This window comes from Rhinolophus sinicus, chromosome 18, assembly GCF_057876585.1.
Source record: "Rhinolophus sinicus isolate RSI-liver-muscle chromosome 18, RSI-T2T, whole genome shotgun sequence".
Taxonomy (NCBI): domain Eukaryota; kingdom Metazoa; phylum Chordata; class Mammalia; order Chiroptera; family Rhinolophidae; genus Rhinolophus; species Rhinolophus sinicus.
This window is the reverse complement of record NC_142518.1, coordinates 10,651,433-10,677,250: the sequence shown is the minus strand read 5'-3', so window position 1 is coordinate 10,677,250 and position 25,818 is coordinate 10,651,433. Positions and strand designations below refer to the sequence as shown.

The 25,818-nt window shown below is 41.7% G+C and overlaps 1 protein-coding gene across 9 annotated transcripts in view; it reads right to left on the bottom strand.

The window, feature by feature from the left end:
• Positions 1 to 25,818, bottom strand: part of REPS2 (RALBP1 associated Eps domain containing 2) — a 194,736-nt gene that overhangs the window by 135,013 nt on the left and 33,905 nt on the right. For 7 of the 9 annotated variants that reach the window (XM_019746264.3, XM_019746269.3, XM_019746267.3 and 4 more), the window contains exons 2-4: positions 13,604 to 13,727; positions 7,449 to 7,597; positions 3,414 to 3,540 (exon numbers count right to left, since the gene is read on the bottom strand). In XM_019746264.3, the coding sequence (XP_019601823.2) occupies positions 3,414 to 3,540; positions 7,449 to 7,597; positions 13,604 to 13,727 (400 nt within the window). The remainder of the gene's footprint in view (positions 1 to 3,413; positions 3,541 to 7,448; positions 7,598 to 13,603; positions 13,728 to 25,818) is intronic. The other 2 variants (XM_019746265.3, XM_019746268.3) reach the window with 1 other exon arrangement.

Here is a 25,818-nt window from a genome sequence, read left to right as displayed (position 1 = left end):
CAGATACTGATTTTGAGATAAGACATCAGATATCAGAAGAAACAGGAAAGAATTGTAAGTAGTTGCCTCTGGAGATCAGAAACAGGTTGAATGGGAAGGAGAACAGTGGTTTTTATTATAGGCATCTAAATATTATTTAACTATATGCATGTATTACTGTGATTTAAACATTTTTAATATGGATGGTAGTATCCAACTCTGAGGGTTGTGGTAAGAAAAAAATAATGCACGTAAAGACCTCAGCACGATGCCTGGTACATAAGTCTTACGGTTATGGTATCGCCAATGAACATTAGCTAAACTACATCCAGCAGGAGAGACTAGCAGGAGCCCAGGAGAGAAGCTGAAGAGGAGTTCTGAATGACAGACTGGGCTGATTAAAACGTACTCCCACACGTGCCCCACCAGCCAGCAATCATGGCAGAATCTAAGACAGGGAACTGACCCCAGAAAAATGTATTCCTAGAAAATTATCCCAGAAGCAAAACTCCTCTCTGAAAAGGTATAAATTAAGAATAATTCTAGAATGCTTAATACTAGAGTCGCTTCAGTTTAACAGGTTTTAGACATATGACTGTGTAGACCAAAGGGAGGATGGAGTACAGAAATAGGACAGAGAATCCTGGGTTCCCCAGATTGCTTGATGGCATTGTGAAGGCAATAGAGGAGAGGTAAAGAAACAGATGGGGAAAAACATAAAACATGGAAGTCAGAAGAGAAACTGAGTTCAGGAAATGTGAAGAGAGAGAAGAAGACATGGGGGCTTCTCTCCCTTCTTGACCTAAAGATACGTGACAGAAAAGGAAACAGACAAGTAAAGAAAATCATTTGGGGGAAAATCCATAGATGTCCTAAAAACAGGAATGAAAAAGCTTTGATGTGAATCATCTCAATGAGAAGCAAAAATCACAAGATGCACCCAAGCCGCAGATAGAAACACTCTCCCTACCTTTGGCTTAGATGGAGAAGTCTAAATGGAAATACCTGTAAACACTTTATGAATGACCTTGCTACCGGGTCCTAATCTATGGCTAGACCCAGAAAACTCAACCCCTTGAGAAAGAGGAGAGTGTTCACTCAGATGCCTCTCTATGGCTGTGCTGTGCAAAGGAGAACCCTCTGGAAGAGCAGCTCACCGGCTGAAAGATCATGATGTAGGAGAAAAATCAGGATGGCGTAACAGAAACTCAGAAAACAATGTTTCAACAATGAAAGAGTGACCACAAGGAGATGTTATTTCATGTCTAAATAGAATGGCTAAAATTAAAAACACTGAAGAAAAAGAAACCACTGAGAGTACCAAACACTGGCTTGGAGCATGAACTCTCACGCATTGCCAGTGGGAGGCTGCAGTCACTGGAAAATTGGCAGTTTCTCATCCACCTACCCTCAGTCCAGCAATTCCACTCCTAAGTGCCAGGGAAATGACAACATATGTCACAAAAAACTCACACACAAATCATCATTTTCATAACAGTCCAACACTGGAAACAACCCAAATGTCCATCACCAGGAGAATGGATCATGAAACTGTGGTACATTCCTTCGATGGAACACTACTGAGCAGTAAAGAGGAACAAACTACTGATACGCACAACCGTTTGCATGAATCTCCACACTACGCTGAGGGAAAGACGGCAGACACATGAGAGCACGGCCATTGCACAGGATTCCATATACAAGAAGTTCTAGAAGAGGCAAAACTAATCTATGGCGACAACAATGAGACCAGTGCTTGCATTGGGGAGCAGGGAGTGACTGGAAAGGGACATCTCCTGAGTGATGGAAATGTTCTGTTCTTGATCAAAGTGCTGGCTACACAGGTGTATTTATTTCTTAAAATGCAAACTGAACATTTGAAACGTGTGCGTTTTATCATCTGTAAATTTTACCTCACTTAAAAAAAGAATAAAGGCATGGACCACCTTGACAGAGGCTGCTAAGAGGCAAGAAAGATGGAGAGAAGCGGGTTGTTTCCTTGCATCTGGGGGAATGGAAGCCCAGTTTGAATGGGATGAGAAGAGAATGGGGCATGAAATAGAATGAATACAGACGAGTTTTTTTCAGGAATGTCAAAAAAGATAGGGTAGATCTTGGTGACAGGCTGATGCAGTAGAACAAAAAATGACTCACCTGTGAATTAAAAACCAAAAACCAGGCACCGTGCTAGGCACAGGACTCCAACTTCCAAGGACGAATAAGATTAGGAATGAAAAAAGAAGCCACTTGGAAAAACAGGAAAATCGTGCAGGAGAGGCTATGAGAGGAAAACGACTTCTCAACCCTGCTGCTTTGCAGACGCCAGTGGGATGTTCACGTTTCAGGAGAGTGATTTCTTGTTGCTATCCATGAACAATACTATCTTGCATCTGCGAAGGACTTAATTTCCAATCAGATTTGATCCTCATGCTCTCACTAGTCCTTACCACATGCTTCACAGCAGTCAAATGGCTTGCCCAAGGTCACATAGCGAGTCACATAAACCCACACCTTCTGATTCCAATCAAAAGGTTTTTCCATTATGCCACACCTGCTTCTCTCTGCAAGATCACAGCCTCTCTCTAGTCCAGCCTAGCACACATTGTATATCTGTGTCCCTCTAGAAGTCACTGCTATTTTCAATGCAGCAAAAGCCTGCAGAAACTGGGTCATTTTCAACCACAGCCCACAAAATAAAAAGGGGGGGTTACGAATGTCCAATTCTAGAATACCTCTAATTGGTCAGACCTTAAACTAGGAGCCTGAGCCCCAGGAGGACAGGCTGCTGCGGTGAATTTATGGAGTTTCAGCACTGCAGTCCAGGCAGCCAACGCTACAAGCCATCCTCACAACCAACTACCGTGTTTTCCCAGCAGCGTGGCCAGCACAGCACACGTGTGGGCAAGCGGGCAAGCCCACACCTGGGCACACAGAAATGTCTGATGTATTTCCCCGAGCATTTCCCTTATTCTTATTGCTAAACACAAGAGCTAAATATTTTCACTTATGTGATCGGTCTTTAAAGACTGAATCAACCCTTGCTTTTGCAGAGTTGTATTTTTAAGTAGTTTCATAAAAGCAGTTACTATATAAATATGTTTGGTACATTTGCAGAAAAGGAATAACAATTCCAAAACAGTACAGACTCTTAATATGCCATGTTCTTGTGTAATGAAATCTGTATATGAAGGATTAAATGATCTAAATCATTGTTTACAAGTCTAAAGTCTAAAGATGAACTAGTTTGTAGGACCGGAGGACAAGGCATCACAAGAATATGTTTTATTGAAAAAAAAACAAAAACCCTTGAGAGTATAAAATGAAACTGAGCTAGGTTTCCAGAAACAGAGGTAATTAAGTCCGGCATCGCTGCCTGATAGATTAAAGAGTCTCTAACCCCACCTAGGACACCTGGCCCTGAGATGGGCTCTTACCTGGATGCATCTGCTCCGTGCTGCTCCGCAGTTTGCTGTAGCCATGGCTGAAGGGCACCCTCTGGTAATGAGGCGGGGAAGAAGGAGGGGAAGCGAGGGGTGACATCGTCGGAGACTGTGTTTCCTGCTTCAAAGAACCAGAGCAGAGTTCAGAAGCGATCACTCGAGAAGCCTGGCGCCCTGAGCTGCAGTTATGAAGTACATATAACGCAACTCTAATGCTGGTGAGCCGGCTGATTTAACAAATGGAGGAAATGTTTTCTCAAAAATACAGCTGGGTTAAAAAGCAGTGTCTGAAGATTCAAAAGTCTCCCAGAGAAGAAAGTCTCACCCGCACTCAGGTGCCTGAATTACTAAAACAAGCCTGGAACATTTTCAGTGATATTCCAATCATATTTTCCTTTGGAAAATAAAAGACACTGATTACATGAACTAACGTTCATACTCCCCAATTTTGATCTCTTTGTGGATAAACTCAATTTTCATTCATTAATAAAGGCCCCTATTTCCTGCATTGACGCTTATCAAGTCTTCCAGCAAATATGGATATTAAAAATATTTAAAATGCTTAATGCTAAATATTCTTGGAGGTCACTATGCCAAGTAAAATGTCAGCTTTTTTTTTCTTTCTTTTTTGCACTGAGAGATTGCAAAACACTAGGATGAAGCTTTAAATGTACTACAATTCGAATCTTAATTCAAACGTGAACTTGATGCTGGACCCTACTCAAGGTAAGCAACCTTACTCTGCTACCATATTTCCCCGAAAATAAGACCCAGCTGGACCATCAGCTCTAATGTGTCTTTTGGAGCAAACATTAATATAAGACCGAGTCTTATTTTAATATAAGACCAAGTATAATATATTATTCCGGGTCTTATATTAATTTTTGCTCCAAAAGATGCATTAGAGCTGATGGTCCGGCTAGGTCTTATTTTCAGGGAAACACGGTACTGGGTTTCCTCCTATTTTCTTTTTTAATGTTACTAATAGACTGGTAACTTTGGAGTACCCAAGTATCAACAGTACTTTTTATCAACACAGACACTATATAGGTGCTACTAGTCTAAAAATTATACAAACTGAGATACTGATTAACACTCTTTTTCAAGAAAAGAGTATTTGCTTTGAAGTTTTAGCTCATACCCACTATTGGGTGGGCCTAGCATAAACCCAGCCTGAAGCAAAATACACAATGGAATACTATTCAGGGGTAAGAAAAGATGAATGAAATAGGACCATTTGTGACAACATGGATGGATCTTGAGAGTGTAATGCTAAGCGAAATAAGTCAGACAGAAAAAGCAGAGAACCATATGATTTCACCGATATGTGGTATATAAGCCAAAAACAACAACAGAACAAAACAAACAAATGAGAAACAAAAACTCATAGACACAGACAATAGTTTAGTGGTTACCAAAGGGTAAGGGGGGTGGGGGATGGGAGATGAGGGTAAGGGGGATCAAATATGTGGTGATGGAAGGAGAACTGACTCTGGGTGGTGAACACACAATGGGATTTATAGATGATGTAATACAGAATTGTACACCTGAAATCTATGTAATTTTACTAACAATTGTCACTCCAATAAATTTAATTAAAAAAAAGATGTGTTTTTTTAAATCAGTTTCAGGTGTACAAAACAACATACTAGTTAGACATTTACACCCCTCACAAAGTGACAACTCCCTAATCTACTACCCGTCTGACATCGTATATAGCTGTTACTACACCATTGACTATATTCTCTATGCTGTACCTTACATCCCGTGACTACTACATAGATGTATGTATGAATGTATATGACATTCAATATTATTCAGCTTCAGCTTCAGGTGTACAGCGCAGTAGTCAGGCATCTACACAGCCTATGAATTAATCCCCCCAATAAGTCCAGTGCCCATCTGGCACCCTACCTAATCTTTGTAACATTCTTGATTATATTCCCCATATTTTCTTAATCATGCAGCCAGGGGAAGGGGCCTGGAAAGTTCCCAGGGCATCAACCATCCTGGTATAGTGGACCCTCCTTCCTCTACAGATGCTGGTGGGAAAACATGCCAAAGAGCGCTGACTGAAGATACCTATACTCCTTCTTATATATATCACTGAAGAACTAGTTTAAAATGTACAAGAATTATGAAAGCCACAGTACATAGAGTTATTTAACAGGATATGCTATACCTCATTTAACTATAAATATAAAACTTCCACAGGAACACCTCATAGACCCAGCATTATCAGAGTGAGCCATAGAAGTTAGTTTTCTGACTTAATCCTTTAATTTCATTGCATTTTTAAAATATTTTCATGCCCACTTCGGCAGCACATACATTAAAAACATTTTGATTTGTCTTCCTAAAATATAACAAATTTATTTGCCATACAGAAAATATTATATTGAATACAATTTGACTTTTCTGCATGACTCGGTATCTTTATTAGAAGTATGTGCTTTATCTTGATGCCCGCAGGGTTTACTAAAGGTAAGACTATTTACCTCTTCTTGGTAGGCTCATTCTTCTGGAATTTTACACTTCTGTCTACCAATCACCGCCTATTACAATTAGTGGTCTTATTTTAAAAGCCCATCCCCCCCTATTCTTGTTCCTAAGCTGCTAAATGTGTAATGGCAGCAGTTCCCAGGATGGCATTCCAAACATGCTCCGCAAGAAAGGATTCCCTGGTGAAAGAAGTTTAGTAAATGCAAATTGCCAGGTCTCTTTATTGCGGGACTTTTCAGGACATTTAATGTACTAATATATACACTGTGAATCTCCAAGACTGAGGATTTAGTCTTCCCTCAAGTATAGAGTATGAAGCATCATTCTCCAAACATATTTAACCAGAGAAATCTTTTCTCCAGACTTTTTTGGACAGGACCTATTAAAAACTCCTAGAAGTTACATCCACTCCTGAGTATTTATCCAAAGAAATCCAAAACACTAATTCGAAAAAATATATGCACCCCTATGTTTACTGCAGCGCTATTTACAATAGCCAAGATATGGAAACAACCGAAATGCTCATCAACAGACAATTGGATAAAGAAATTGTGGTACATTTATACAGTGGAATATTACTCTGCCATAAAAAAGTTCACCATTTACAACATGGATGGACCTAGAGGATATCACGCTAAGTGAAATAAGTCAGACTGAGAAAGACAAATACCATATACTCTTACTTATATGTTGAATCTGAAGAACAGTATAAATGAGCAAACAAAACAGAAATAGACTCAGAGATACAGTGAAAAAACTGATGGCTGCTAAATGGGAAGGGGGTTGTGTGATGGATGGGAGAGAAGGTAAAGGGATCAGGAAGTACAAATTGGTAGTCAAAAAATAGTCACAGGGATGTGAAATACAGCATGGGGACTATAATAAAAAATGCTGTATAGATTATGTAGGGTGTCAGACAGGTACTGGACTTATGGGGGGGGGTCACTTCATAGATTGTGTAGATGCCTAACCATTGCACTATACACACCTGAAGGTGATGTAAAATACTGAATGTCAACTAGAATTAAATACACACACACACATATACATACACGAGATGTAAAGTACAACATAGAGAATACAGTCAATGGTATTGTAATAGCTATGTACGATGTCAGAGGGATAGTAGATTGCGGGGGTTATCATTTTGTGAGGGGTGTGTAAATGTCTAATAAGAAATTATAAAAAGAAAAACAAAACAAACAAAAAACTCCTAGAAGTTACATTTTAAAGAACCCACTTGGAAATGCTGAATTAGAGAAATCAAATAAGTGTGCTAAATCAGTAGCCTTCCTTTGGACACAATTCTACATTAAGGGGGGCTCTAAAGGGCCCATGGGTGGCTCATGGTAGTTCCTGTGCGCCAGCGTTTTTCTTGCTACAAGGAAACTTCACTGGCTCACTTCCCAGTCTGTAATTGTATTCCAGATGGTGAGATTTGCTGGAAGCTTGACAGCAGATATGAGGCACTGCTATGTGAAGTTTCACGGTCAGAATCAAATGGACACGCCTGATCAGACTGTTTACCTGTTTGTCCTCATCATCCATTCTTTTGAAGGTATTTTTTTCCGAGATTAAATATGGAATCTGAACCGTAGTTCCATGCAGCTCAGCTGGGTTCCCAAATCGTATCTCACCATCGGTCTTTGACATCGTAAAGCGAGGCAGCGGCAATTCTTTAGGACCAGAATCAGAGAAGCTCATTGAGACTTTATTTTAAAACTGCGAAAAGGGAAACTCAATGGCCAAAAAAAATGAATCACATTTGAGGAAAAATTACAGAGCACTAAATATAGATTAAATTTTTACTTTGACACAGTGAGGACTCCTATAATAATGTCAAGATAGAAAAATGCTACAGTTTTACCACGGTGTTCTGACTGAACATTTTTAAATGCCATCAAACCATCGCAGAACTAATTCAGGTTTTGGACTCATTGTACACTTTAGCCTTTAGTCCAGCACCAAGAAAAATGGTGTGATATTATATAAATACAATAAGGGACAAACGGTAGCAGGCAAAACTTATACTGTGCTTCTTCTATGCCAGACACTGTATTAAGATCTACAAATATTAACTCATTTAATTTTCACAACAGCCGACAAAGTAAAACTACCATTAGCCTTCTTTTACAGATGTGGAAACAGACACGAAGAAGCTAAGTGACATCCCCAGCATCACACAGCTCACCTGTGGCAGAGCTGGCTCTTACCCAGTCAGTGCCCGGTGCTACTGCCCTACAGAAAGGTCCCTCATTCCTAGGGCAAGTTTCCTGGGTAGAACAGTTTCTCACCCTATGTCATTCCTTAAAGGGTTTTCACACTCAATCTCCAGTTGTCTTTTCATAATGGAATAAGGAAAATGGTATCAAGTTAAAGCAATTAGTCCAATATTCAGCCAGATTCCACTGTCAAACCCATTAGCCACACTCACAATGCTACAGAGAACTGAAATGCAACAGTCTGATATATTTACTTATCGTTCGAATCTGACAAAACTATTCTGAACACAGAAATGATGCTTTGGCACACGTCTAGTTCTCAGCACAGCAAATCACACACAACACAAAGAACTCCAAAAATGGGGATAATATTATGAATTACGCATAATGATTTGCATCTGTACCCATCGTTCAGGATAATACTCATCAGTGTGCCTTTGTGCTTCCATGAACTCTCTATTCCAAAAACACAGCTGCAATTCCAATGATTGATGTTGTGCTAAAGCCAGAAAACATCTTAGCAACAGCAAGCAAGTATCCCAGCTCCCCAGGCAAAGAAGGCCCCTGGTTCTCTAATATCCACATCATGTTTATTTTTAGTTGTTATGTCCACATTTGATTCAAAGAAGTAGGCAATATGACAAATCCCTGCGTGATCAATCAGCCAAGGGCCCGAGAGACATAAATAGAATAACCAATCTGGAAAATTAAACCAAGACTCTCCTAAAGAGAGGATGGCTGCCATGTTTAATGCTTTAATGTTTCCCAACCTCGGCAGCTGTCCAGCACCCAAGGCAGGAACGGACTTCAAAAGAAAAAAAAAAGGCAAGAGAAAAGAAAATCTAGATTCTTACTACCGTATTATAAATCAAATATAAGCTAATCCTCTGGTTCAAGTCTCAGAAAGGTATTTGTTTCAGCTCAGTCTGCAAAAAGCATCTGAAAAGATCGAACAAGATCACATGAATAATTTGCACCCTGATCTGCCCGGAGAGAACGACTCTACTCCTGAGGTCTACTTGAGGGAGAAAAGAAGTCAATGGTCAGCATTTGTAAGCTCCTCAATGGCTCTGACTAGGGTGAAGCGAGAGATGCCTAGTGCCAATATTTAAGGAAGCACTCACTCTCAGGCCCATGTAGATGCAGTCAGTACTTGCACGGCCCTGAGAGTGAGTGCCCCCTTAAATTATGCACTCTGGGCACCCCTTGCCTCACCCCACTTCAGGCCTGAGTATAACCAAATATGTACTCATAGTTGAAGCAAAGCTCTTGAAAATGTTCCACTTGGCTCTAGTTAGAAGTCACTCTCAACCTTGGCTTTACATAAGAATCACCTTGAGGAGCTCTTAAAACTCCTGACACTCAGGCCACTCCTTACACTAATTAAATTAGAATTTCTGAGGCTGGCCCCAGGTACCTCTATCTTTATCTATCTATCTATCTATCTATCTATCTATCTATCTATCTATCTATTTTGCATTTAAAGCTCTCTAGGTGATTCTCAAGTGCAGACGAGGTTGGGACCCAGGGCCTGAGAAAGTCAACTTCTGTAAGGGTTCCTGGGGAATTCCAGGTGAATCTGAATTCCAGCTGTTGAAGCTTGAAGAGTGACAGATGATTAAGACTAACTCCCCACGCATAAGCATTCATCTCTTCATTCATTCACTCCTTCAGCAAACATGCCCTGAGTGCCCACAATGCCCCTGCACCACGGGATCTGTTACCAGATCCTACCCCTTCCCCTTAGGTAAGCTCTCAGACTAGTGAAGAAGACAGACAAAAAAGTTAGTCAAACCGGTGAAGGAGTATTTATAAACGCTAATAAAAGTGCTCTGAAGGAGCAGATGCTGAGAGAGGGTAAACTAGGGAGGCGACTGTTACACAGAAGCGTCATCAACCAGGCTGTCCAAGGATTACCTACCTCCCTAGGGATACTTTTGTTTCCACTATTTCCTCTTGATTAGGCATTTCACAATTCTGAAAGGGTACAGATTAACTTGTAGAAAACTGTTAGCTAATTTGTGTCTAATAGCAATAAAAATGAATTTCATCTTAGAAAAGAGTATAATAACCAAGTCCCAGTTTTATTGCCCAAAAGGACATTAATCAATTTTATATGTAATTTAGCAATCTTATTCCAGCCATGTTCTTTCCATGACTATAAATACTCCTGACTCTCTTATACTTTCTTCAACCAGCTTTACTATGTGCTGGTCCCTTCATTAATGAACTAATTTGACAAGACCTACTTTAGATAGGATGGTGGGGACAGTCCCTGAATCCTGAAGGATGAGGAGGAGGAGCCAGCCATGGGAAGGAGAGGGGGACAGACCACTAGGAACCCAAGACCTTGAGATAACATGATGTTTCCTGCCCCAGGAAAGAGATGGCTCAGAAATGGCTAGAAGGCCAGTGAGGCTGGGGGATAGATTACACACATGGGGGAGAGGACTGACATGAGGATAGAGAAATAGGCAGAGACTAGATCATGAAGGGCTATCAGATCAGCGCAGGGACTTTGAATTTGGTACAATCTCCAACAGCAAACCACTGGAGGGTTTTAAGGAGGAGGACAAAATGATCTGATGGGTATTTTGAAAAGACCACTCTTCCTGCTGTGTGGGGAAAGAAACTGGAGTAGAGAAGAGAGGAGGCCAGGAAACCAGTGACAAAACCACTGTGGTATCCAGGTGAGTGGCTGAAGGTGGCCTGGTCTAGTAGGGGCAGAGAGATGAAGGGAGCCGGGAGGGAGACTGGAGCCATGTGCCAAGACTTTTGATGGATTATACTAGGAAGCGAGGGAAAAGGGGGAGTCAAGGATGACTTCTAGGTTCCTGGCTTGAGCACTGTGCATGGTGGTGGCATTTCCCGAAATGGGAAAGGCTAGAGGTTAGAGGTTAACACACATATACATACAGGCGCACGTCAATCGTGGAGTAATGGCCGACTTTTCCAGAAGTAAGGGTGAACTCGCAAATCCCTGGGTGTGGTGGGGGCTACCACAGCCTTTCAGATCAGGTTCTCAGAGAGCCGTCTCTTTGGCCTTCAAGGTTTGTGTCAACACACATTAAGCTAATGAATTTCAAGCAACAAATTGGAAAATCCTAAGTGGCAACTCAAAGTCTGGCCCAATCTTGTCCTGATTCTTACTCAACATACGCTGACTGCAAATAACTTTTATTTAATAAATCTTTAAATGAAGGAAGAAAATTCAGAATTAACGCTGAGTATACTTAAACCCTCAGAGGTAAAAGACACCAGGAATAATAAAATACAACCGAGAAAGCCCTCTATTTGTGAAAAAGTGTCAATCGTGTACACAAGTGATAATTTAGACAATCCTTCCCCTTTTTCCCCTCACCCCCCAGGAAACTGAATTGTAAATCTGGGCACAAATCAAGTAAAAAAGCTTCAGCCTAATTTAAAATAAGCAACAAAAGTGTCAGAAGTTTATTCTTGTATATTCTTGTATACAACAAAGCAGCTCCAACTTTTCCAGAAGGTAAAGTTAGACAATACTACGATAAAGCTTAATGACCACTTACAATGGTGGAAACTCACAGTGCCCACCACAAATTCAAACCCAGTGCGAGATGTAAGTTTAATCACAGCAAGGGGCTTACAACAGGGACCGCTATATCTTGTAGCAACAAACACAAACCTGCCGCTGAAATAATGCTCCATCGAGAAACCTGTTTCAAAGAACCAAATTATATAATACCAAGGGGTGCCTTTTGGGTCAGGTTTCTTCCCCACTAGAATAATATTCCACAATTACAGATTACAGTCAGCACGTTACTGAAAGAAAGAATAATCAAGAAGAGACTACTCTGCATAGCAATAAAGAGCTTGGGAACTGGAGGCTGAGCTCCTGGCTCCAAACTCTACTCACCTTGCCTCCTTAGCAAGTTACTCAAGCCCCCTAAACTTCAACAGGCACGTCTGTAAGATAGGGATAACAGGACCACTGTGGAGACCCCCGTGCTCACCCATCACCACTCCTCCTCTACTTGCAGGCACAGGAGAGAATTACATCTCCCCCAGTCTGCTCTGCAGTTCACTAGATCATGTGACAAGTTCCGGCCAATGCTCTGTGAGCAGCAGTAACGTAACGTGAGTCACATCCAGGCCAAAGGATTTAACTGCTAGAGATAGTGACAAACTATTTCTCTGTTGAGGAAATTATGGGAACAGGTGCTGTGTTGGAGGTGCCACAAGACAAAGCAGCCAGGATCACAGAGCCACCAGGTGGAGGGCATGGAGGGCGTGGAAGGCAGCTGTCCTAGATGGTCAGGAAGCGAACCTTTGTCGTGTTAAGGCACTGAGATTTCCTTGGTGTCAGTTATCACAGCTGACCCTAGGCAATGCAAACTGACACAAATACCTAATTTAGTAGGACGCTGTAAGGACTCAATGAGACAGTGCCTGTCATGCACTAAGCCTTTAATAAAGATTAGCAGAATGATCACGGCCCCAGATGGGGAGTGTAAAAGGGCTTTGCTTCCCCTAGTCAAGCTATCACAATCTTCTCAGCTCCAGCTGTCCTACAAGGTTCCCATGGACTAACCATAAATCCTCAACCCACTTCGAGGTCTACCAGGGACCTCACAGGATGGGCATGAACCGTTGAGTGGTTTTTAATCTCAAAATGAGACTAGGAAAAAGCTCCTCACGGCTGTGTGGACAGATGAAAATGACGTGTATCAGAGTGAATTAGCAGAGGACCCAGCACATCCTTGAATAATCAATCGCCTTCGCACAGATCCGTAACAATACTGAGGTGTACAAATAATGGTAGGAGTTTGGGGCTCTGCTTCCTGTTTAATTTGTAGAAAGTGCTCAAGTATACATGGGTTTAGGGGCAGAGATGGCAAGATAAGAAAATGTTCAATCAAAACTTTGAGAAGATAAATTTATTCTGCCAAAATTTTGGTAGCCCCAAAGTACGTACTAATCATCAGAACAGTGCTTCAGGAATTGAGGGATTAAAGGATGGTCAGGTCTAACACGACTGGCAGGGACAAGAGACAGAGAAAAGAAGCAGAGAAAAAGAGGCAGTTCCATGCAAACTCTCCAAGTCGCTGGTCCCCTTGGCCCTAAGAGCCTTAAATGACATTATAGATTCCTTGAGTGGAAAATTAAACTGAATATTACTATTTTGCCACAGGCTCTAGAATTCCTGCCCCCATCTCTTCCTGCTAAAGAATGAAATTTATTTTAACAGTAAGTCAGTTAAAGGGAACTAATCTCAGGTCACTCTCTGAAATTTTTTCCCATAAAAAAACAAAACAAAACTAAGATACCTGCTCAGTTTTCTTATTTTAGTTTAGAGAAGAGTTGGAAAAAGCAAGGAAAAATTCCACAAATGCTTATACAACAGGCCTTAAACCCACTAAAAATAGTTCTCAGAAATAAGGAACCTGTCGCAGATAATAAACTGTATAAATGGGAGCTACTTACCACACTTAATACTCTCGATCCGCACAGGGAGGCCGGACTGTGCTGCAGCAATTAATTTCAAGGCAACGTAAAACTGCGTTGGCCCAAAATAACCAACCCGCTTGGCACCACACAGTTCTGTGATCTGAAAACAGACAAGAAAAATTATGCTGAAAACCCCGTTTCATAACAGGAAAATGAGACAAGAGACGTTATGAAATCTCAAGGATTTCACAGGGTAGCTAAGTAAAAGTCCCTGAAGGACCTATATGTACACCCTGGTTTCTTTTTCCTCCAGTTTACAGGGAGGTTTTCAATTTGGATAATTAAATTCTACCTACTCATGATGTTTCGGGACTGAGTGATTATACCTCCTCTTTCAGAGATAAAAACTAAAGGTGACAGGGCCGGCCCGGTGGCTCAGGCGGTTAGAGCTCCATGCTCCTAACTCCGAAGGCTGCCGGTTCGATTCCCACATGGGCCAGTGGGCTCTCAACCACAAGGTTGCCAGTTCAATTCCTCGAGTCCTGCAAGGGATGGTGGGCAACGCCCCCTGCAACTATGATTGAACACGGCACCTTGAGCTGAGCTGCCGCTGAGCTCCCGGATGGCTCAGTTGTTGGTTGGAGTGCATCCTCTCAACCACAAGGTTGCCAGTTCGACTCCCACAAGGATGGTGGGCTGTGCCCCCTGCAACTAGCAACGGCAACTGGACCTGGAGCTGAGCTGCGCCCTCCACAACTAAGACTGAAAGGACAACAACTTGACTTGGAAAAAAAGGCCTGGAAGTACATACTGTTCCCCAGTAAAGTCCTGTTCCCCTTCCCCAATAAAAATATATAAATAAATAAATAAAGGTGACAAAGGATGGCTGTTACTCTACTTACAAAAGAGAGTGACTTTTTCAGGTGGTAGATTCTCATGTACAAAGTCTAGAAAGTCAGTGTGGTGAAAAGAGAACAGCTTAGTCATTACCACTACCTGTGGATGATCCTAGTTGATTGAAATTAAAAGTGATTAGTTTTAAAGTTCTCAGGCAAGATGATTTCCTGAGTATTACAATTACATCTTGAGTGCTCACAGGAACACAAAAGAAGTAGTATATACACATATATTTTCAAGATACTGCAATCTTTCATTTGCAGACCTTAAACTAACACATATCCTATTGGTAGTTTTCAAATAAACATTCAGTGACTTTTTAAGTTATTTCAAAGTAATAGATACTCAAAAGTTCAAATAGTATGCATAGTAAGTGGGAGTGAAAAACTAAAAAGCATCCCCCACTTTCTATGCCCCAGAGAAAACCACTAAGTACATTCTTCTACAAATGTTCCATGCATATATGTAGCACACACCTGTGTTTTTCCTGTTGTTTATTCAATACTTTATACAAATAGACTATCATATACTACTTTGCAACTGTATTTTTCATTCAGCAATGCTGTTTTCATGCTTAAGGACATCTCAGCCTGCATCCCCACCATCCTGATGACAGAATCGTATCTCCTTCGTATGGCACGCAAGTCCTTCCCCATCCTGGCCCTGGCTTCTTTCCTTTCAACCCCAGTGACACTCACATGCACACAATCCCGAAGCTGCATTCAGCTCCTCCTACTTCCCAAACACATCTTGCCCTTTCCCATCCTGTCTCTAGTGCATATGCGGCAGAAGATGGGAAAACTAAATAGCCTTAAAGTCAAGGGTGGTTTATCAACGAAGAAGTGAATCAGTTTTATGACTGTGGGCAACTTAATTTAACCTGCCTGGAACCTAGTTTCTTCAGATGTAGAGATGCTGTCTCTTTCATAAGACAACTGTGAGGGAAAAAATTAGATGATATACAAAACAAACCTAACACAATGCTTAGCAATATTCAGTAACTGTTGGGTCCCACCTCACTCACCTGAGACTGGAACACCTCCTGCCCCACTAGATTTCACTTCCCTGTAGCTCCTTCCCAAGGCTCCAGGTACGGTTTGTTTTCCCAGTGTATTGCATGACTACTGAAATGTTCGAAAGTGTCCATCACAGGATACAGTGCCTTAGATTTGCTTCATAAAGGGGGAAAGGGAGTAGTGGGGAGTATGGGTGAAACAAGCCCGACCAAGAGTTGAGAACTGTTGAAAATGGATGATGGGTTCATGGGGGATCATTCTCCCACTCTGTACTTTTGTATGCATTTGAAATTTCACACATTCAAGCTTTTAATGTCTATTTCAGCACTTAGCACATTATAATTATCTGTTTATCTCTGCCTCCCATTGAAATGTCTTCTCTCAAAGGACAAGGGATAACTTCCATTTATCTCCTAGCACAAGGATAGGCCCTCAGGACATAGTCAAAAAATTCTTAATCAAGTGAATGAACCAAACCTCACAACTAAAAAGTAACTGAGTTTTACAATACAATCCCTTATTGTGAATAAATTATACATCTTCAGGTACAGGCTTGCCTATACATAGAAAAAAACACCACCAACAACAATGCAATTCCAACACCAATACAGCTGTCTTGCAGAATAATTCCTAATATTAAGAAATTGTAATCTTTGGTATGCAAACAAATTAACAACTGTATTTCAGTCAGCGTTAATTTAGCATCAGGTTAACCTTCCATTGTTCCTTTACCATAACCACCACACAGAACTGAAAAGCTCTTAACTAAAGGTAACTGAAATTGCTGCTAAAATATTCACTATGGTATTTTGAGAGTAGCACCCAAAGGTGACATTAGTAAACCACCTTCTTTACCCTGGAATCTGTCCTTTGGCCCCATATACTACCAGAATCACTGCTTTGTAGCAAATGTAGAATATACACACGTAAGTGAGGTAAGTGCATTAGTCATTTTGTACACTAAACCTCCAAGAGACATGCCAAGAACTTTCTGGAATATTCAAGCCACAAGGAAGATAAACTAATTATAAACCTTTGGAACTTGCATATGTAAGCCTGAGACTTCTCAATCCCAAAAGCAAGTTAATTTTGTAAAGTTTGTTTGTTTATCGAGGTTCAAAATGTTCTAAGTCTAAATTCTCCATGGAAAAAGCTCTAAATTGTGGGCAGAAATGTTTTAATGTAATCTAAAGAAAATAAGGTGGTGCTTTATCCCAGGTTTTCGATTAGCAGGAGAGATCTTATATAACTGCTCTTTCAAGCCGTCCAAGTTGCCAAGCTTTTCTCTAAATAAAGAAAAATTGAAAAGATTCCACTCCTCTTCTTGAGTCTTAACTCCAAACCTGTAAAACTCTCAGCTGGATCCATCTTAGGTTACACATTGTGCAAATTTCTACTACAGAACAAGAACCTATGGACCAGTGTTTGTTTTCTCAGGTGGAAGGCAAAAGATGAAAAAGAAATGGATGAAATCAACTTCCTTACAGCTTACAGATGTACACTAAACTGTCGGAGTGCTGGATAAGAATCAGAAAAAATTCACCGACCATTGGGGAGGAACCTGGACAAAGTTCTGGAAGAAGATTGAAGGCCACTAAAATAGCTCCCCTCCTACCTAATTCTGAAAGATTAAGTGACTGTGCTGAGTAATCAGTCCACACCCGCTCCAGTTTGCCTGAAATAATACTCTTTCTGAGCTGAAATGTAATAAATTTCCAGAGTGATCAAAGGTTTGAGTAAGCTTCTCCTTTTCAAGTATTTTTAAAGACTTCCTGAGAAAGATTTAAAATTTTAAAAAGTCTTGGTGGGAGGGGTTGGAAGAATTCTACATGAGCACCAACAGCTATCTGCTGTAGCTGGCTAAGTTCAGAGTCTATGCTGACACACTGGCCGCTTCAAGTCATACCCCCAGACTCGTGCAACTTCACAAGCCATCCTCCACAATCCAACTCCGTGACGTCTTATTACAACAAGATCAACCCCCACACCCCAACCCCAACTCAAACGGGCTTCCAGGGTTCCTTGTTCCTTTTCCTGTAAAACCCAGACTCCTGAACATGGCTTCTGAGGCACTCCCATCGACCCAAACCACCTTTCCAACAACGCTGTGTCTGTCTCCTCCCCACCCTGCATCTAAGGCTGCAGTCACTCCAGATGCCAACCATCTCTCAACACATGAGAGCCATTCAGGGCTCTGGGCACCTGGTGCGTCCCCTGCCTGGAAGCTGGATGTCTCCCAACTTCTTTACCTGCCAGACTCATTCTTCAAATCACCTCAAGACCAACCTTATCTTTGAAACCTTAGTCAATTCCATATGGCATGTTTTCGGCATTGCCATATCCCTTTTCGCTACCTTTCTATCACATCATTAGCTTTAACATAGTGAAATCGGTATTTTGGTCTTTGTCTCCACTGGATACCATCTCCTTCCCCTACCCTCCACATGCCCAACAGAAAGCAAAAGTGTATCTTTATCATTTGTATCCCCCAGGACTCATACTTTAAGATGCTTGTTATATATTCAGTCGCTCAATGAATGTTTGTTAAATTAATTAGTTTTCACAGCCTGTGGTTGCAGAATTGTTCTCCTTTCTCTCATCTTGTAATTACTTTTACATATGGTTGCTAAATTGGCTTTAGTCAGCTCACACTATATAGCCCTAAGAGTTCCTGCAGGAATATAACAGAATATTATTCTCAGCTCCTTCCCTTCTTGGCTAGGAGGAACTGGTTAGGGTCAAAACATGAGGAAAGGTCTCCGCCATGCTTTATCCGGGTCCTCTGCCTCGTAGCACCCCAGCGGTGCTCCAGATCCACTGCAGATGCTTCCTCCGAGCCTCCTTCTACTCAGCACACCCCCCAGGGAATGTCAGCCTCCAAGTAGGCACCCTCAACAACAGAAATATAGAGGAGAATGTGAAGTATGTGCTTACAAGTTGTACGTCAGCCTCTCAGGAAATAGCTGAAGAGCCACATCAACTATCCTGGTTTTCCTTTCCTATTGATTTATATGTTCTCAAAATCAAGAGGGACTTTCAGTCCAGAGGCACCTGGGTGAGCTACCCAAGAAAATAGGAAGCCCTATATCTGTACCCATCATTAGAGACCATAGTATATGATAAGCCAAACCACCACACTATTAAAGAGAGGGCAGACATCCAGTGCTTAGGCATGGTTTCACACAGAGAAGCCTATTGATACCTGAAAGTATTAGTTTAAAATGTACTGCGTATCTCCCATTGAAAGCACTGTACTCAGTGCTATGCTAGCAAATGACCAACGCTAAACAAAACAACTTTTTCTTCTCCCTCCCCGCCCATAAGTACTTTTATTATTTACCTCCCAAGAACAGAGATACTCTCCTAGGCCAGCAAATCAGTATTATCATACAACGTATCATCCATTCATTTCCTCAATTATCCTAAAAATGGCCTATAGAACGGGATTTTCTTTTTCCGATCTAAGACTTAATGAATGTTCATGCATTACATTTTTATCTTATGTCTCCTTAGTCTTTTCATAATCTAGACCAATCCTCCTCGGTTCTTCATGACACGGAATCCTTTGAAGAGTTCAGGCCAGTCGTCCTGCAGAATGTTCCACATTTTGGATTTGTCTGTTTCCTTGTGATAACACTCAAGACAAACAATTCTGGCAAGAACATCACACAGATGATACTGTGATACAGCAAGAAGTACACATCAGTGAGGGGCACACAATGTCAGAATATCCCACCATTGATGGCCAAGCATGACCATTTGGTTAAGGTGGTAACTGCCAGACCTCTCCATTGCAAAACACGTTTTCACATAATAGTTTGAGACCACGTGAATATTCTATCCCTGGAAAATTCAGCTTTTGAATCTGTTAAATACTAATTCTAAGTAAGTCTAGCTAAATTACATCAACATCTACAAAACTGGAATCCTAATGCAAACTCACCAAAAGATGGGGATGATATTTATTCCATGAGGTAGGTGTCATTACCTCCACTTTATGCACTAATAAAACACCACAACTCAGAAAGTTAAGTGATATGCTCAAGGTCACAAATTCAGAGCCAGTACTCAAACCTACATGTGCCTGGGTCCAAAGCTCAGGGTCTTTCCATTACATCAGAGGTTGGAAAACTACTGTTCACGGGCCAAACCTGGCCCAGTGCCTGGTTTTATATGGCCCATGAGCTGAGAATGATTTTTACAGATGAACATTTGCAATCAATTTGATGATATGGAACACTAACTTGGAATCCTGTTAGATAAAATGTTATCCCCCAACGAAGTCCATGCTTCTTACAAGGAGACCCGCATTACCAAAAAAACAAATTGTACTCATTATATTCAGAATTACATCAATAAAAAGTTTGTGGAAGTTTATTTTCTCTTTTGTTATATAAGTACCTGTATAATGTCCTCAATTTTTCCTCTTGTCCTACAAAGCCTAAAATATTTATTCCCAGGCCCTTTACAGAAAGGGTTACCAGCCCCCACATAACAACACACTGCCTCCCTGAGCTATACTTTATATCCTTGCAGATAACCTCAGGAGCCATGCAGAAAGGGTATTTTCTTGAAATAATCAGCTACACTAAGTAAATGCCAACTTAAAGAGTGAACACTTCCATCAGAAGAAAAGAGCATACATGTATTGGTTCCCCCATTCTCCACCCATTCATACACATGTGTTTAAATTTTTCAGAAGCTTTCAAACAAGGGCTTCCTACAATAAACTTCCACAGCAACCAATTGGATGCCGTATATCAGATATGAGCAAAATCTATGCAATAAAAATCAGATTTTGCTTTTTATCAACTTTAAGGTGTAACTGACAAATAAAATTGTCATATATTTAAAGTGTACATAGTGATGATTTGATACACATACATTGTGAAAGGATTCCCACCATTCAGTTAACACATCACCTCACATATTGACCTTTTTGTGGGTTTTGGTGGAGGGGTTTGGTGAGAACACTTAAGTTCTACTCTCTAAGGAAATTTCAATTACATAATGCAATGTTATCCACTATAGTCACCATCTTAGACATTAGGTCCCCAGAATTTATTCATCTTATAACTGAAAGTTTGTACCCTTTTACCATCCTCTCCCCATTTCCCCCAGCCCCAGGCAACCACCATGCTACTGTTTCTGTAAGTTTGACTTTTTTTTTTATTCCACGTATAAATGAAATACCATGCCATATTTGTCTTTCTCTGTCTGGCTTATTTTACTTATTTGCTTTTTATTTGTAAAAGTGAGCGGTGTTATAAATCTTTACAACCGTTCTTTGAAAATGTCCTGCATTTGTGAACACATAATGATCCAAGATCTCCCAACATGTAAGCTATTCCCAAGTTGCATATCAATTTTGAAAGCTACATTACCTTTCAGATCCCCCAAGATGCCATTTAATTTACGAGTAGAAAGCTATAATGAATTATAGGCCAAATCCAGCCCAGATGATAAATACAGGCCATATTGGCAGAGGCCATGGCCCAGATCCGGTTTGTCAGCATTCTTGGCCCAAGGCCCAAAACTCACCCCAGGAGTACCAGCCTGCCACTCTGGCTCAGATGGAATCTGAACAGGAAAGAGACTGGGCAAAAAATCAGGAACATGTACATTGCTAGAGGAAGCACAGATCACTATAACATCCAGAGACTATTTAGCAAATCCATAAGAATTACAATGAACCTTTTGATCTAGCAATTCTACCTCTAGGAATTTATATTCCATTTTACACAAGCAAAATGACATGCACAGGGTCATTCAATATGTATCACCAAAGATATAGATTGGAAAACACCTAGAGGTCCGTCATCTAAAATAGTTGAACCGACTGTGCTTCATCCACACAACAGAATTCTAGGCAGCTCTAGTGGACATCTGTCATATCTGTAATTGCCCATCCTCTTTTGAAAAGCCTTTCTCTATCTGGAGAACTTTCTCCGCGTGAAAGCTGAGAATCAAATTCCTAGGCTCCTTTGCAGCTAAACTGCAAACAGGTGACAAAGTCTACACGGATCAGATCGACCCACACAAGACTTTGCTTTAGAAGTGAGAAACGTAAGGAAGGAGGCTCTGCTCAGAGCGTCCACTTTTGCAGGGGGGGAGCTGCGAGGCTGGCTTCCGGGCTCAGGATGACTGATGGTGGAAGCAATTGCAGTCAAGTCAAATCCGCACTGTCTGCTGCGCAGTGCAGGCCGGAGCACCGGTGGCTTCCACTTAATACTAGTACTACTGTGCGCGGCTTAGGGTTTGGTTTCTGGAAACTTGATGCCGGCCTGTTCCTCCAGCCCTCCAAATGGTTCCATGAGTTACCTAACCTCCCAATCCCTTTTTGGCTTCACCATCTAGAGTGCATTCAGTTGTTTGCCACAAAAACCACCAACTAAAAAGAAACGAGGAAGCTCTTTGTGTACTGACATGGAAAGAGCATCAGGTTAAATTGTTGAAAAGAAAAAAGCAAGGTGCACAATAGCTGGTATGGTAGGTACTTTTTTTAATTAAAGGCACTTGATGCGCTTACTTATATATTCATAAGCTGGGAGTTGACGCTAACGAACCTGGCTGCCTCCAGGAAAGCAAACAGGTTGGCGAGGGCACCAGGGAAGAGTTTACTGCATTTCATTTTGTACCTTTTGAATCATGTGGCTGGATTATCTAGTTAAAAATGAATTTAGAGAAATTGGGAAGCATACAAGACAAAGCCTAAACCCACATCAGCAAGAAATATTACAAACGTACCCCAAACCCATTCCCCTTCCAACTGCTCTAAGTGCAACTGCAAAACAGTGCCCAATTGGCTAGAGTTGCAGCAGTCCTCGTTCAACGAGCCCAGATTTAACACACACACACACACACACACACACACACACACACACACACACAGTGTTCTTTCCTCTAAGTTGCTAACACAGAACAAGGCAGCAGCTTGCTTTATAAAAACTATCTTTGTCAAAGGGAGCGCTGTTTAGCTGGGTGACAGCCAGGGAGGGGGAAGGCACCTGGCCTCCCTTGGTCTCATCTACTGGAATGAAGCAGTCAGACTAGATAGAATGCAAGACTTTTTCTCGATTCAGAAATTCTATAAAAAGGAATTTTGTGGGGTGAAAGCTAAAACTATGGTTTGAACCTTTCCCTCCGGCACTTACCATGTCTACTTTGTGTTATGGCTCCCAGTATACCTGGGACACCCCCTACAAGGCTGTAAGTCTCATGAGGGCAAATCTTGCAGTTTTAAAACCACCCTTGCATTCCCCATAGCACCCATTCCATTGATTTCCCACTAGGAAGGTTTTCGGGATAAATTAAATATGCCTACTGAGTTTTAACTCTTCACTGCACTAAAGAGAACCCCTATCTATGCATGTTGTTTTGTACCCTTGAATTGTGACTTATATGAATAGTGACCTACTCAAGACTTTTTTTTTTCAAGTTTTAGAGGATCAGAGACAATACCTGATCCTAGGATAGCAAGAACCTCAGGTGAGTTCAGATAAGTCATCTCATAATCACCTGATCCCAAGCAAAGCCAAAGAGAAATACAACATATCCTCCAAAACTTTGAATTTACTCAGTTTTTGTATGGAAGGGGGAACACTTTTATACTAAAACACAGAAATACATTAAGGAGTCAAATATGAAATTAATAAGGTTCTTAAATTCAATGAAATTCTACACTCAGGCTAGCTGCTTTGCTTTTTGCACAATTTATTAGCACATATGGGTTTGTCAGGGTGATTCTACAGTTTTTTAATCATGCTCCTAGATTGTCTTCCAGAATGAGGAAGGATTATAGGTTCGGATGGCATTTGATGACAATGATTTCTTATTATGATTCTCATAAACAACACCTTCTTTGGCAAGGCAATGCCACAGTTTTTCAAGCTGCCCAGCTGGCTACACATGCAGGCTGTCATCTGAGGGCTGGAACCTGCCGGGGAGAAAAGAAAGGGACCCAACAACTCAAATGTGGGAAGAGGGGAAGAGATCCATGGGGAGTGAACCACCGAGGACAAAGGAAGCATCCTCCCACCTGAAGGGGACAGTCACCTCATGTAGGAGAACAGTTTCGGGAGAGAAAACAGTAGAATCGACAGTAAGAACATTTACTGAGGGCCAACTGTGTATGCCAGGCACTGACTTAAATGCCAGGAATTGATGAAAAGGAAACAAGCACACGTGCACACACACGCAAACTGGCCTTCACACCAGAACTGAATTAAAATGCAATTACAGCTCAGATTACAAAAAAGAAAATTCATTTTAGGATTCTGGCCCAGGTTTCTAGGCTGTGCATATCACAGCATTTTGTACAGCTGGAGGCAGCAAAGTCTCAGGTGAACACACAGATGCCCTGCCAGGATCATTACACAGAGCTTTTACTGGTGCTGGCACCTCAGACTTACCTCAGCAGCCAAAGGATTCACTTTTCAGACAATTTGTTGACATTTTTAGTGCTTTTCAAAAATAAAATTACAGGTTGGGGTTATTTGGTATTTTTATTATATAAGCTTGTCGATTTCAACCCATTCTATAGTTTATCTTTTATTTTCTATACACGCATGCGTGCGCGCGCACACACTCTTACACACACTTGTTTTTTAAAGAAACCAGTGCCTTAGTGAGAGGAATAGAGCAAGCCGACAGCCCATGCAAGTGGAGCATCCGTGTATTATACCGAGATCCTCGAAATGCTTTCAGAGGGAATGAACAAATGGAAGTTTGGTCTCAGATCACACCGGCGTTCTCACTGTGCAGCCTAAACCCAGACAGACTGGAACCCTCCAGCATAGAGTTGAACTCATACCAAAAAGAGTTTTTGGTGGGGTAGGCAATCTGACTCCATTAACTGGGTTGCTTTGTCAGATTCCTAGTGAAGACCTCACCCAATTGTTAACATAACAAATGCTCCTCTTGCCTCCCTGACATTCTGGCAGCCACCTCTGGGAGGTTAGCCCCCTTCAAAGCAGGCTACTCCTCAGGGCACTGAAGTGGAGATGCCCCCTCCCTGTTCATGACTTCTCCCCCTCAACAGCAGAACCTCATGACAACCAGCACACTCAGTGCCCTGCACCCCCATGGCAAACACAGATGGATTCAAGGGCCTTCAGCCCAACTAGCTGGAAGCCAGCCCCAAGCCCATCCTGCTACTGGTGCTACTGTGGCCTAATGGACAAGTCCTGGGGACCACCAGAGTGATGTCTTTCTATGACCAAATCCCCTTTCTATGCCCCAGCTACAAATGTCCATCCTCTTCCCTCTCTAGCTCAACAGACACCCATCATTTGAGGCCTGGCCTTCTTCTCACCTGTCTGTCCTTGTCCTGTATCTCAGCTGATACCCAACCCCCCAACTGTCCCTGTTCTTAGATCTCCTGGCACTGAGCTGTGCTTGCCAGGAGGGGCCTCCCAAGGACCCAGGTGGATGTCCTATCTCCTACCTTGAATCACCGGTAGACACTGTTCCATCTGCCCAGGTAGACTTCGCATTGCTTGATCTGATACAATCCACCCATCCCCCTAAATTGGGGCCCTCTCTAAAACGGATGAGCTGAGCCCTATGTCCTGATTTCTCCCAAGACATTCTATCCCAAGTACAGTCTACTCACACAAGCCTAGAGATTTGACAACTTAGAGATATTTGACAAAGAACAGTCCCTGCCCTCAAAGGGTTTATAATCTGCCACGGCCTGAATGTTCCCCCCCAAGAATTCTTATGTTGAAACCCAACCTCCCTCCCATGTGATGGTGCTAGGAGGTGGGGCCTTTGGGAGGCGATCAGGATTAGATGACATCAGAAGGGTGGAGCCCTCGTGAATGGGATGCATTACCCTCCCAGTCACGAAAGAGCTTGCTTCCTGTCTCTGCTTTCCACCAGGTGAGGACACAGACAGAAGTCGGCAGTCTGCAACCCAGAAGGCTCTGCCCAGAACCTGCCCATGGTGGCGCCCTGATCTCGGCCTTCCAGCCTCTAGAACTGTGAGAACCCCATTTCTGCAGTTTAGAAGCCACTCAGTTTACAGTATTTTGTCATAGCACCCTGAGCTAAGACATAATCTGATTGGAGTGTGTGTATCGAAGAAGTCCGAGAAAAAGGATCAACAGTTCTCAAACACCCACTATACCCTCTCCAGGCATTATGTTTTTATCTTTTATGTATTATTTCTAATATTTCAACTCATCCTACATGAATGGCTTTGCAGATAGGCACTTCAGGGTTCGAAAGGTTATTAGAGAAATTCTGGAAAATGAGAAACCACCTGAATTGAAAGACCTTGTTCCCAACAATTTGTATTTGTAAATGTCATGTGAACCAAGTTCACTGTGCAAATAG